The 13,605-nt window shown below is 53.1% G+C and overlaps 5 protein-coding genes across 5 annotated transcripts; 1 reads left to right on the top strand and 4 right to left on the bottom strand.

Annotated features, from left to right (window-relative positions):
* Nucleotides 1-97: 97 nt before the first annotated feature.
* On the bottom strand, nucleotides 98-2,126 carry LRP88_07135 (uncharacterized protein; the record flags this gene model as incomplete). The annotated part of the gene is made up of 4 exons (XM_083243670.1): nucleotides 98-1,104; nucleotides 1,152-1,254; nucleotides 1,305-1,804; nucleotides 1,853-2,126. The coding sequence occupies 4 exons, from the start codon at nucleotides 2,124-2,126 to the stop codon at nucleotides 98-100; spliced, it is 1,884 nt and encodes a 627-aa protein (XP_083100894.1).
* A 1,764-nt stretch (nucleotides 2,127-3,890) lies between these two features.
* On the bottom strand, nucleotides 3,891-5,734 carry LRP88_07134 (sphinganine-1-phosphate aldolase DPL1; the record flags this gene model as incomplete). The annotated part of the gene is made up of 3 exons (XM_083243669.1): nucleotides 3,891-4,881; nucleotides 4,936-5,541; nucleotides 5,616-5,734. 3 exons carry the CDS (start codon nucleotides 5,732-5,734, stop codon nucleotides 3,891-3,893), a joined length of 1,716 nt encoding a protein of 571 aa, XP_083100893.1.
* A 1,478-nt stretch (nucleotides 5,735-7,212) lies between these two features.
* LRP88_07133 (galactosyl transferase GMA12/MNN10 family-domain-containing protein) lies at nucleotides 7,213-8,280 on the bottom strand (the record flags this gene model as incomplete). The annotated part of the gene is made up of 3 exons (XM_083243668.1): nucleotides 7,213-7,446; nucleotides 7,497-7,924; nucleotides 7,983-8,280. 3 exons carry the CDS (start codon nucleotides 8,278-8,280, stop codon nucleotides 7,213-7,215), a joined length of 960 nt encoding a protein of 319 aa, XP_083100892.1.
* A 1,775-nt stretch (nucleotides 8,281-10,055) lies between these two features.
* Nucleotides 10,056-11,030, bottom strand: LRP88_07132 (E3 ubiquitin-protein ligase MARCH; the record flags this gene model as incomplete). Its single annotated transcript, XM_083243667.1, has 1 exon — nucleotides 10,056-11,030. The coding sequence occupies one exon, from the start codon at nucleotides 11,028-11,030 to the stop codon at nucleotides 10,056-10,058; it is 975 nt and encodes a 324-aa protein (XP_083100891.1).
* A 590-nt stretch (nucleotides 11,031-11,620) lies between these two features.
* Nucleotides 11,621-12,688, top strand: LRP88_07131 (proteasome core particle subunit alpha 2; the record flags this gene model as incomplete). The annotated part of the gene is made up of 5 exons (XM_083243666.1): nucleotides 11,621-11,664; nucleotides 11,726-11,745; nucleotides 11,823-11,873; nucleotides 11,921-12,520; nucleotides 12,570-12,688. 5 exons carry the CDS (start codon nucleotides 11,621-11,623, stop codon nucleotides 12,686-12,688), a joined length of 834 nt encoding a protein of 277 aa, XP_083100890.1.
* Between the last annotated feature and the right edge of the window lie 917 nt (nucleotides 12,689-13,605).

The raw sequence follows: 13,605 nt of genomic DNA, 5'->3' as shown, positions 1-13,605 counted from the left end.
TTTGATGAGGATCTTGAAAACCCCTTTTAAAACGTGGTGAAATTACATCCCAAACTTCAAGATCTTCAATGGATCTTTTTTTTTAGTAAAAAACATATTAGCGAGACCTCTCATCAGTCCCGTTGGTGTGAGGAGTCCGATAGTGGCCTCCGTCGTCGACAACCACGTTTCTCATGGCTCGTGGGTTAAGACGCATGTATTCATCGTACGTAAGACCGTTAGGGTCTCGTTCGCTGCCCTCGACTATAGGGCTTCGTCGCTCGCTTTCTCGACGGGGGATTGAGCGCGGTGTCACCTCTGTGGAGGTCTTTGGTTCTCGGCCTTGGTAGTAGCGGTACTCCTTTTCTCGGTTTCGTCGACTGCTGGGGTAGCCGTTTCGGTGGCTTGAAGAGACGAGGTCGTAGGAGTCAGGGGGGCTGGAGCTGGTCTCGATAGCAGATGTTGAGTGGCGGTAGCGGTTGGACACGGGACTGCGAGATCTGTGGTTTGATGTCGTCGTCGGGGGTGGAGAGTGTTCCTTCGACGGCTTCATGGTATTGTCTGAGTTGGCACGAGGAATGAAGCGACTTGAAGTATCGGTGCGGGATGATGACGACTTGTAGTTGTCTTTTGAGCCGCGGCGATACTTGGACGAGTCGTGGTTCCGGTAGTCATCGGGTCTATACCGCCCTGTGCCTTCATCTCTTGAGCTAGACTTGTGAGATTCGTCAAAGGAAGCTCGTCGATACTCGATATCGTTCTCGTTGGCCATCTTGATCCAGTCAGAAATAGCATTGACGACAAGATCATGCGTCTCCCTCTGTCGATCAGCAGGTAGAAGATGCCTCGAAAGCTGCTTCGGTAGACGTTCTGGCTTTCCATCGACTAGAGGTCCATCCGCGGTGATTGGCAGGTCGGCGATGACGCGGTTTAGTCGCTTGGCCTCTTGGTCGGGAAAAGTCTGGATCTGACAGACCATCCAGCGCTCAAAGCCGGCGGGGGTGAGGGAAGGGATATGAGGCATTCCGGTTGGGCGTCTTTGGATGAGGTGGTTCTCGCAGCGGAGGTGTTGGTATAGAGTCTCGAGGTTGTCGAGAGCTCCGTGAGGATTGCAGTCGAATATTTCTAGCCTGTGTTAGAGAAGAATTTTTAAGGTATAAGTTAGTACTTACGCTGAAAGGGGAATGCCTCGGATTCGAGTTTGTAGGTAGCATAGAATTGGTTGAGTTTCTCTGGTGTGACGACAAGAGAGTTGTGAGGAGTGTATTCAGCAATCTGCACAAGTTAGCTCTCATTTAATCTCAATAAACAGTGAAAGAACTCACCAAGTAGTTGGCAATTCCCCTGAGAACCTGTCCGAGCCGGGCAGTCGGTTCACCCCTATCGTCAAAAAGCTTCCCCCATTTCTGGTCCACCGCCGAGAGAGCATTCCTCTGCTCATCAACCACCGGAGGCTCCGGACGGGGCACCTCAGTGCGGGTCGCCGGCCGACCGTTCAGAATAACGGGCCCCCGATCGGAGAAGCGCACGGACTGCCGGATCTTGGGACTATGCTGAGGCGACTCGCTCGGGGAGTGGTTGTTATGGTTGACGAGGGCGGGCTTTGTCGGTTTGGTCTCGGAGATGAAGGACGACGTAGGGCTGCACGTTGATGCGGCTGAGCTGCGGTTTGAGGTTCTTCTGCTGGACTCGAAGGACTGCACCATTGGGTCTTCGGGGTCGTCTTCGACTGTTGCTTGGAAGGCGGTTTTGTGGTCGATGGGATTGGACTTGGGGCTTGAGGGTTCTGATGAAGATGGAGTATCTGGCGAAGGATGCTCGACGACTGAAAAACGTCAGCAGTAAGCAAAGACCAATCTGAAAGGCAACTCACGCTCAGACTTGACCTTGGCAAAGATCTCGTCAAACCACTTGGTCTTCATCTCATCAATAGTGAGCTTCCTCACCAACTCCTCCACCTGCTCCTTGGACATGTCTGCACTAAGTCTCTTCTTCATCTGTGCGTCGCTTGATCCCGAGTCAACCGATGAGCTATCATCGGGTATTTGAATCCGCTCGCGGAAGGCCGGCTTGTGCACCCCTCCTCGCTCCACGGCCAGGCCGCCGCCTCCGCTCCGGACGGGGTAAGACGACGGATCGGAGAGCATGGTACGGGATACACGGGAAAAAAGGATAATGGTATACAAGAAAAAAGGGACCCTGCACGGTGCTGGGAAACACAGAAAGGGCAGAAATGACGGGCAGCACAAGTGTGTCGAGAAAGGCTGCACGACAGTTTGAAAAAGTTGAGGATCAAGTGAGGCGAACAGAATGGAGGGCACAAACGGGCTTTTACATATTACGACTTCAAAGAAAAGAGAGTCCTACTAGTCTCCCGGGCACACATGCACACACACGCACCGATTAACAAAAGGGTCGACCGATTGGGGTTGCTCAGCAGCCCCGATTGAGGCCCCCGCCTGGCAGTGAGGATTTTGGGATGGATGGCGAGTTGCATGAGCCGGGCGCAGGAGGATGGATCCCCCCTCCTTGTCGATGCTTCTCTTGTGCGTCAGGTCAGGCTTCAAAAGTTGACGGTACCTATATTACAAGGCGTCTTACCTTGTTGCCCAGACAGTAAGAGAAAGACGTGTGTGCATGTGTAAGCGCCAAGCAGTCGTCTCACCAACCTCTCATCAACTCACAAATAAACATTGTAAAAGCCAAACTAATCTGTCTCGGATACTCCCTTCTCACTAGAAAATCACAAAGGGTTCTATCTTCCTACTCCCCCTACCCATCAGAGGAAAACACACCCCCCCCTCCTCCATTGGGCCGCAACGTCCACGAGGGGCCACCAACACTAGAAAGACAACCCTGGTTCGCGCCCCGCGATCGCCAACGTCTTGTCCGCCTTATTCTGAACCCCTTCTCCAATTGAACCAGACATCCTGACCCCTCCCCCCCGCTTCGTCGTGCAGCACTGGAGCCGGGCGTTGGCTGTTCGTGTATGGGTGGGCGTATATGATCAACGGGAGGCAAAAAATGAAACCGGGACCTACGAAACAGGGTGTGGATGATATTACTGCTTGCCAACTGAGACAGTGAGGCTCCCTCTCGTTCGTGAGAGAAAGCACTTTGGGTTGCACGATGGGGACGGGAACCACGGCGACGCGTAAGATAAAAATATTTCATAGGCAGCCGATTATTGATGGCTTGCATGGACACTATCGGGACAACTGCTCAAGAACCGAAACGGAAGTCTATTTTTGCTTATTGCCAGGTTTCCAATGACTTGTCCTTTCCATGTCCTTCGATATGATGGCTTCTCGAGACGCATGTTTCGATCGATCTGGAAGAAATACATACGAGTCTGTTGAATCGAGATTTGACAAGTGTACAAGTCGAGTTGAACAAGGGCTTCCCGTCTCTACATATACATATACGCATAGATCCCTTGCTCGGGTTGTCCGAAGGGGAGCGTATCTAACATCAACAACTTCAAATTTTCACAACGCAAGGAGACAAGACATGCATCTGCCGAAACACGACAACAGCCGAGTTGTGCAGGTAAGCACAAGGAACATTGTACAAAAACAATGCGTTAACAACTGCTTTTCCATTCGATATCATTGACCGTTGCCGATAGGAGAGAAGAGAGTATGCAGTTTCTCACCCCCAGACAGTGATAGAAAGTGAAAGGAACAAAAGTGAGGCTAACAATGTGTGTGACGGTCTATCCACAGTACCATATACCGTGTACCTAGCCCTGTGCCCGTCGTGATATCCCTTCTATCCCCCGTATCCAAGGGATAGAACAATACTCTCAAGCAGTACATTCAACACCAAACAAACGCCAACGCCAATAATCATAGTAAGGATGAGATATACCACCAGCACTGCGCTCCCTATTTCGCCAACTTTCCATCAACTTACGCCTTGTACAACAAATCCAAAAAGCCAGTAGCAAGGTCCACCACCACGCTCTTGTTTGGCAACGATCCCGCAACGCCGTACAGTGCCGATGTGTCACCCATAGCCTTGCCGTGGGCCGTCTTGCCCTCGACGATTCGCACACGTTCCTTCTCGCGCTCCTCCTCGACAACCGCCTCCAGGTCAGCAACCAACTTCTCCCAAACCTTGGTGATTGGGAGAGTGACAGCGACGTGAATAGCGGGAGGGTTCTGCAGAGCATTGAGATGCCACCCCTTGGCATTCATGCCGTCGGCAATATCGTAGATGTTGAGGTTACGGGCCGTAAAGGCAACCACCGAGACAAGAGGCTTGCCAAGAATCTCGAGTTCGCCACCAAGCGGCGTGCTCTGGATAGCATTGGAAATCTTCTTGGCAGTGCCGACAATGTTGGTGCAGGCCTCGATGTAACCAGTCTCACCAATCGTCATCAGACTCGCCCAGCAGCCGGCAATGAGCGCGCCAGGTCGAGATCCGGCGATGCCAGGAGAAGCGTAGACACCGCCAGACCAGTCGGGGGACACAAAGTACTGGTAGGTTCGGAGCTCAGCGGAGCGGTAGAGAACAGTCGAGTTACCCTTGGGCGCGAATCCGTACTTGTGGGTATCGCAGCTGATGCTGGTGACACCCTTCAGACGGAAATCAAAGAGCTGAGACTCGAAGCCGGCCCTCTCAAGGAAGGGAACGAGGAAGGAACCCAGACAACAGTCGACGTGAAGCCAAATGTCCTTCTTAAGAGCGAGCTTGGACAGGGCAACGATATCGTCAATGATACCGTGAGGGAAGTTGGGTGCGGAGCCGACCAACAGGATGGTGTTGGGATTAATGAGACGGGAGACGGCGCGAACGTCGACCTGGTAGTCAGGACCAGGGCAAGAGACGAGGTGAATCTTGATCTTAAAGTACTGAGCAGCCTTGTGGAAGGCTGTGTGAGCCGTCTCGGGGAGAATCCTATCGCGATAGGTCAATATCAAAGCGCAATGGCTTGCCAAGAAAACAACTTACATCTCGGGCTCCGTGACTCCCCGCTCGTGGTAAGCCCGCTGGCGCGCCGCCAGACAAGCCATGAGAATACTGTCGGTTCCTCCGCTGGTGGAAGTACCAGCAGCACCAGGAGGCGCGTGGAACATGCTAAGGACCATGCTCACAACTTCGGCCTCCATCTTGCGAACACCAGGGAAGACATCGGGGTGGATGGGATTGGCGACGGTGAATTTGCCGAATGCCTCTGTCTGCAGCTTCAGTAGCTCATCTTCACCGTGGTACACGGCGCCGGACACGTAGCCATCCTCCCAGCGCGTATGGTCCATGTTGGCGAGGTTCTCGAGCTCGGAGCGGACGGCGTCGAGGGGGAGACCGTCCTTGGGTAGGGTGAGGTAGCGGATCTGGTCCTTGGGAACCATCTTGTCCGACATTTTGCGCAGGGTGTCCTTGACCTGCTTCTGGACCTTTCCGCGCACACCGGGAGCGCGGAGGAAGTAGCCGTAGAGGATGCGACGGATGTTGGTGTAGAGCTCGACGATGGAGCCGATGAGGCCGCGGCCCTTGAGCTGCCAGAAGGTGCGGCGAGTCCATCGAAGGACGAAGAGGAAGAAGAGGATATTGCGCAGTCTGTATGGACCAATGGTTAGCAATTTATCTCAATCGCAAACAGGCGCGCATCCGTAGAATGTGATTCGACTCACAGGTCAAGGTTCAGCAGCGACCAAGAGACGTCATGTCTACTGCGCTTGACAGACTCGAAGCTGCCACGCAGATTCGCAGGTAGACGAGCGAGGCCCGACATGGAGGGATTTGAAGCCATGATTAAACAAACGTAAGAGAAGCCAGGGAAAGAGAAACAATGAATTAAAAAAAAAATGAGTGACAGAGTGAGGAAGTATCACGAGAATTAGTACGGGGAGGAGCTCTCTAAAGATTCCGAGAAAGGGAGCTTGACGTCGATGATGGGGATGATGGCGGGGGGCATGGACGCTACTTGGATATTTTTTAGCGGGGGCCCACCTGCCGGGGACCATCACATGCTGAGGTCCCCGGGGAGGGTGTGGGCCTCCATTCAGCGCTCAAGCCCGCTACAGATTAGGGGGGCACAGGGCGTTGGAGGCGGCCGGTCCTTCCACTGAACGTGGCCAAGAGCCGAGGAACACCTGCAGCTAAACCCGCGGAGGCCGTGCCATTGTACATGATGGTTACTTCTTGTGGCAACCCAGAGACCAATTCGACAAAGATTCCCTCTTGCTAGCTTCCCTATTCAGGGCCTTGCCCCGGCGCAAGCAGCGTCTCGTCTCGTGTTTCTGGCGAATTGGTTCGTCACTGCGTAGTTTGGATTCACGGAGGGTCCTCCGGCCCGTCAGAGCGAGCAAGCGATGGGTCAGGGTTAAGACGGTGGAGGGTTCCAGGTTGATTTGGTGGGCGTGACAGGGGTGTTGTGAACTGGTGGACAATGATATCACGGCCGTCGAGTTTGCTCAAGATATGTACAACGTTGTTAAGGAGAGGCTATGCTGTTGACATGAGTAACTATTAGACGAGCATCTTGTGTATATAAAAACATTATCATCAATAAGAAACCATCTTGAAAGCCATCGACCCAAGTACAAACCATCCCCTGGCATCATCACGGCTCTGGACCCGGACCCTACAACAAAACCCCGGTCCCCCGTCATCATCACGGCTCCGGACCCGGACCCTATAACAAAACCCCGTTCCCGTCCTCCTCTCGTCGGTGTTTAATCTACCAATGAGCTTCAACCTTTTATGTCCGGCAGCAAGCGAGCATCCCAGATTAGTGACGCATCTACTGCAGGACGCCCCGGCCAGCTTCCAGAATAGAATCCTTGGCCTGCATGAGGGTCGGGGGGACTCCCTAGGCCACGGCTAAAGTGCCTGGCCACATTGGTATCCCAGTCGCGCGATGCGAGGGTTACCGAGATGATGGGCTAGACCACAGACGAAAGATTGGTGATATCGTTAACCCATACACAGAGGTCGTCTATCTGCCCATCATAGGGTAATGGAGACATATTCCTGAGAAGGGAATGGTTAAGGCACTTGGAAGATAATGCAGCTTCATGTCCACCTATGAAACAAGACTTGAACACCTCGACAGCCGCATCCAAACCAGTGTATACCCTTGGATGTGACTACATGGATTCAAAAAGACCGTGAACGCCATGATACTACACAGATACCTCGTAATTTTTCCATCTCCAGATCCCCAAGAAAATCCACCGAGTCTATCGAAAAAGATCAAACGCCTGAATCACCGCGCTTCAGAAATGCTCATCTCCTCGCCGCCGCAGCGTCGCCGTACTTTGTCGTCAGCTGCTGCTGGTAGTAATGCGACAGCTTCTCGCAGGACATGGCACCCGAGATGGTGCAGTCCACCATGAGCGTGACAAAGTCGCCGTCCCGGTACGCGTTGCCCTCCTTGTTGCGTCCGTACGAGGCAAACGTCCGCTGCGGCACGAGCGCGAGCTTGGAGAGGATCGTGGGATGCCATTGCACAATGTGCTCCTGTAGAAGGTGGTGAGAACGTGGCTTCGGGTTGGCAAGATGCTACTTACAAGAGCGTGTCGCTCGGCCTTTTGAAAGTTGTAGCTCTGGTACAGAGGATCCATCCAAGTCTCGATAAAGAACTTGGCCCAGTCGCCGTTCCGGAGGACGTAACTGTTAGTCACGAGGCCTGTGTCGTCCTGGCTGATAATGAGAGCCGCATCTCCGCCCTTGAGATGGCTAAAAGTCTTAATGATGCTATCCGGGGGCACAACTGGCCAGTCCTTGATCATCAAGCTCTCCAGCTTGGCCGGCGCCATGACCTGCGCCTCCAGAGTCCGATCGAGGTCCATAATGTAGGCATTCTGATCGAGGAACCAAACGAAGGTGGCATCGGGATACTGCGACAGCGCATGGCGCATCGCGATGATCTTGGCCCACGAGCGGGGAGATTTGCCAGTGTTGTAGTCTGTCGCCTTTACGACCATGGCCTCGTATCCTATCCGCCACCTGTCAGCACACGCGATGCGCAGATCCGAGGTGAAAATTCTCCTTACCGTGCTTCGCCGCATACTGCTCGCGGTTGTTTTGGATCGACTTGAGGTAGGCTGAGCTGTATTGCCTATTATCGAGGACCGTCAGGATCACCACTGGAGGGTTTCCTGATGGCACATGCTCGCGGTATGGTGTCTCTCCCCGCGATCCAAAAAGAAGCCAAAGACATCCAATAGCTCCTAGAAGAAGTAGTACCAGCGTCCTCGGGCGAGCTCGTCGTAGAAATGGTGGTAGTTGTGTGGCTCTCGGTCGGAAAGGTGGAGGGTCCGAGTTCTTGCGAGGGGGGTATGCGAAGTGCATCTTGAGCGAGCGAACCGATGCGATAAGGTCGGCAGTGGGTTAAATGTCTTTGTTCAGGAGTCGCGATCGGTAAGAGGTTCAATTTCGAATCGCCAAGTCACTGATATGGCCAGCGCGACTGGATTAGGGGATCGGCGGTTGCTGACTCTCAGGAAGGGAGACCAAGGGACCTGTGTAACGTGCAAGAGGGCGGGCAGTCGAATATCTCGCGTCGAAAGGAGGTATAATCCGTCGCGAATAACAGCACATAAACGAGCGACGTCTCAGGAGTCAATCCGCAGCGATTTCAGAGGCAATCAGCAAGCCATTGGTGTTGCGGTTTTGGTGATAGATGGCCTTTTGATTCAACCGAGTTCATGAGGCGCCGGCCCACATGCCAGGCGATTTGGCTGCAGGGATGTGAGAACACCACATAAGTTCCAACGTCATCTCGGCGGCGGACTCACAAATATCCGACCGAGACATTGACTTGAAAGAGTCTAGAACCAAGAGAAGGTGCACTTCGAACACGTCTGTATGAATGGTTGTGGAAATACATTGGCAATGACTGCATTGTATATTACTCCTGGGGATGCTCCTAGGTGATCTTTGAGTCTCACGAGAATAACCAACACTTGAGATGGTAGACGGCAAAGAGTTCTTCATGAGAACACTCAGGATCATTGTAAATAGCGTCCACGATTCAGGTTGCTGATATTCTACCTACCTACCAAAGGTAAGCACATAGCCAATGGCCATGTACCCCTGAGGATGAAATATCCTAATCATCCTCATGTCATCGTCATGTATTAGGTACAGAGAGTAAGAAATGGACGATGGCCTGTGTTCCAGTCGAAATGGTTTCCGCTGCGGGTGAGAGTTACGCCCTCTTCAATACGATCATAGTTCTCCTCCAGTGGTTATTAACCACATATATGAATAGGAGTGCTTCGTCCATGCAAGTTAGAATAGAGCATCCATTGAGGTCCATCTTCGCGGTCGCCACCCCTTGTGGTCTTGCAAAGCAACTGGCTTGGGAGAGGCTGGACTAATGAAAGTGGAATCACTCACCAGCAGACTAAGTCGCATATAAGCCCGCCCAGACAGCATCTCTCATATTCAATCATGCTTGAAGAAACGGTTAGCCAAGGAAAATAGCAAAGTGGATGATAGAATAACACGGAGAGTTCATGAAGGGACAACAAGTCTTTTGGACTGTGATTCTATAGCATTTCCATCTATCAACCAGAACAAACTCTATGTCTCGGTACCTAGGTAATAACAGCCAGAGAAGGCTGATATGCCCAGACAAGGACGGAAAACCGGCAGTGAACCAAGCCGTGGCTTGTCTCAGGATATGAAGCTTCTAAAACACTACCGCACAAGGGCTGAGACAATAGCCGCACATGCAAGGCGGGGATTTGTTCTGTATAGTACAAAGGAATGTCGACTTGATAGTCATGGACTAGCATGTATCAACCATCATTTGGCCTTCTGCTCACTGCGCTGCACGAGGAGTGTACCCAGCAGATGCCTCACATCGTCTTGGACGCCCAAGGGCGCCCCAATGTGTAAAGGATGGCTGATAATCTCAACCTGGCCGACGAGCGAGGAGCCAAAACGGCCCTTGCTCAAGGCACAGAAAGAGCGTAGATCTTTGCACACAGACTAGTTGACTTGACAAGGAAGCGCAAGATCGAGGCAACTTAAGAGTGTGCAGAACAAGCATACATCAAATAACACGCTTTCACTCTAATCGTGAGTAATTCTTCAAAAACAAAGACCTAAAATACCGTTCATTGATCTTTCTTACTCTCTTGGCTCGGCCCGTCGTTGGCATTGTCCCCTTCATCATCATCGTCGTCGTCTTCTCCAACATCGAGAACTCTGTCGCTCACATTCTTGAGCACGCGAGCACTCAGCTTCTGCACACCTTTCCAGATACCCATCAGGAAAGTGGCTGCGCCAATGAGTACAAATATCAGGTTAATGTTTTCGACGCGATTCCGGCCAGTCCCCTGTCTTCTGCCGCCGCCTGCCATGCCGCTGTTTCGCAGTTGCCACCAATGGAACGGGTTGACGGAGATCATGGTCTTGAACAAACCGACGATACCCAGGGAGAAGAAGCCTTTGGTGAAGTGCTCGATCCATGACGTGGGCTCTGATGGTGGGGGTGGCTTCAGGGCTTCGATATCTGTTACCACGCTTGTGACAGTCTCGCCAATGGTTCCAATTGGGTCGGACCAGAGGTCAAAGAGGGGATCCGCAATGAATCCAAGGATGAAGATGCTCATGATGCAGAAGAAGACAGTCAAGCCGACCTGGGCCCACTTGCTGCTCAATGCTGAACCCCAGTGCAGTCGAGAGATGCGATACGTGAATTTGCAAGTTGGACACTGCCAGTAGTTCCTCGCCTCCATTGGATTTGCGAGTCTCCAAGCGTTGAGGCACCCTTCGTGGACGTATTTCTGCGAACCCTTACACTTGCATGGTGATAGCAATCGGCCTAGTTCCGGATCATCGGACACGTAGGTCGGTCGAGACGACGACGTAGCAATGCCAAACGTGGTGGTCGGCTCGGGAGGGAACTTGGGCTCTTCGGTGTCGAGACAGATACGACACGTGCGCGTGCCATAACGCCTGTTTCTAGGCGCAGCTCGGGGCTCGGGGCGTGGTGTCGTATCCGGCCGCCGTGCTTCAGGTTCTGCCGGATGTTGCTGAGCAGAGGTGTCCCCTACAGAGGACCAGTTCCATGTCGGACGTGCATCCATGTTGATTGATGTAGACCTGCGGAGGTAAAGATGAAGACAGGAAAGGGGGTTAAGTAGTGACCGTGGAGAACAAAGGAATTTGCTGAGTGATCATCGGCCGTACCTAAGGCGTACGAGGCGCAACCTACATGTTTCTGCAAGGCTTAGACTAATATCGTACAAAGCCAGCAAGAGAGCGGGGGAAGCACCAGGCCAAGATCATCACGGAAGATGTGAAAAGGCCAGCTCAGCTTTCCGCAGCAGAAGGTCCAAGAAAGCAACCGAACCTGCCGAGCGAGCGAGCAAGCATTGAAAGCTGGCTGTGCAAAAACGACGGGACCAATTTGACGAGGGTGTTTGTGTGAGTGGAGTCGGAAGGAGCTTCCTTGTCCGGCTTGCGGATAATCTGTTTCTCCGACCACAGCTCCGGGCGGGTGAGCTCGACGCGCAGCTGGGCCGTGCCTAGAGGCGACAGCTGCTTGGCCAAACACCAAAGCTCCAGTTGCAGCCTTGCTTGCTTGATATCTCCCTGCCATTCCCACGAATTCTTACTCAACCGACGGCGGAACCAGAACATCACACCCGATTCTAGAAGAGCAGCATCTTGAGCGATGGCGGACCGATACTCCTTCTCCCTTACAACCTTCTCCCCCAGGTATGTCTATGGTGACGACACTGCTGTTGCTATGGGAGCATCATCACTGACAGAGTCGCAGCGGAAAGCTGGTGCAGATCGGTACGCATTACTTGGCATAGCATCCTGATGCTAAAGCTGTGGCCTCTGCAATGACCGTAACTGACATCCCACTTCAGAGTATGCCCTCAACGCCGTAAACCAGGGTATCACTGCCCTAGGTATCAAAGGTTCGCATCTCTCTTGGCCTTGATGAATTACTATTGACCTTGAAAAGCTACCAACGGTATCGTCCTCGCCACCGAGAAGAAGTCCTCCTCCCCCCTCGCCGACCAGAGCTCCCTCGCCAAGATCAGCAACATCACCCCCAACATCGGCATGGTATACTCTGGCATGGGCCCCGATTATCGAGTATTGGTGGACCGCGCACGCAAGGTCTCGCACACCGGTTACAAGCGCATCTACAACGAGTACCCCCCAACCCGGATATTGGTGCAGGATGTTGCGCGAGTTATGCAGGAGGCCACCCAGTCCGCTGGTGTTCGACCTTACGGTGTGAGCCTGTTGGTCGCTGGTTGGGATGAGGGCATCGAGCCTGAGGGGGAGGAGGCTGCCGAGGCCGAGAGTGGTGAGAAGAAGGTCAACAAGAAGACTGGCGGCATCCACAAGGGCGGCCCCATGCTTTACCAGGTCGACCCTTCGGGCAGTTACTATCCCTGGAAGGCCACGGCCATCGGCAAGAGCGCGACCAAGGCAAAGACATTCCTGGAGAAGCGATACTCGGAGGAGCTCGAGCTTGAGGATGCCATCCACATTGCGCTCCTGACCCTGAAGGACAACATTGAGGGAGAGATGAACGGAGACACCATTGAGATTGGTAAGGCGCTTCTATACCCGACTTGAGGTCTCGTTCTAACATGACGCAGGTATCGTTGGTGCCCCCGCGGAGCATCTTCTGGGCCTTGAGGGCGTCGAGGGGGCTGTCGGACCCCGTTTCAGAAAGCTGACTCCTCAAGAGATTGAGGATTACCTGACGAGTCTATGATTACTTCTACGCGGACGATTACTAGGAGAAACCTTGTACAATAGAGAGGGTTATTGGGCTCAATAGAGCTGGTTCCGGTAGAAAGGCGGCTCCTATGAGCTTTGACATCTATTTTGGCTTGGCCTTTGCTGTGACTATGAATGATGATCTAGGGCCCGCTTCGACACCGACAATGTCCCAGCCTGAGGGGGGTTTGAAGGGTACCTGAAGCCACGATTCGACTGGGCTTTTGGTGTCGCTTCCCAGACCAAGTTGGCCGTTTGTGTTGTCACCCACGACATAAACGCAACCGTCGGTGGTTAGGGCGATGGCGTGAGACTCTCCAAGTGCAATATCCTGCACGTCTTTCTCTCCATCGACTTCTACATAGTTGGGTATCCCACTGAGATCAGCAAAAGCCTGGTGCCGGCTTTGTGAGCCAGGTGATTGCATACCCCAGAGGTACAATCCACCACCCTCCGTCAACGCAGCGAGGGTGTATCCCCCAGCGGCAACCTTCTTGATAGGCTCACCAATGTCATCAAGATCTGAAACGAGGCCCGGTACGTCTGTGGGACTATGAACGTCAGCCATAAGTCACGTAAGGTGTCTGTGTAAGTACCTGGACTCATCTACTTCACGACCTAGGCAATCCCCAAAGCGTGGGTCCCCCATCGTTGAGACAGAGGTGTCCTCGTGTAGCATGACGAATCCTCCATCATAGGCAGCTATTTGACGGACGATAGACTCGCTGGGCCAAGATTGTGTGCGTCTGTTGGCTCTCCACGCAGCCAATGCCGGATATTCCACGATAGCCTGGGACGGCCTTTCGAGGCCCTCCACCGTGAGAACCCTTCCATCTGCAGAGATTGCACTCGGATGATCGAATAGGTATCTTTGGTCGGCCTTTCCAGAGACCAGTGTGCCTGGGGATAAGC

Source organism: Fusarium phalaenopsidis, assembly GCF_050370095.1.
Source record: "Fusarium phalaenopsidis strain FUZ10S chromosome Unknown contig_32298, whole genome shotgun sequence".
In the NCBI taxonomy this organism is placed as follows: Eukaryota; Fungi; Ascomycota; class Sordariomycetes; order Hypocreales; family Nectriaceae; genus Fusarium; species Fusarium phalaenopsidis.
The sequence above is the reverse complement of the archived record's forward strand: the minus strand, read 5'-3'. Positions and strand labels throughout refer to the sequence as shown.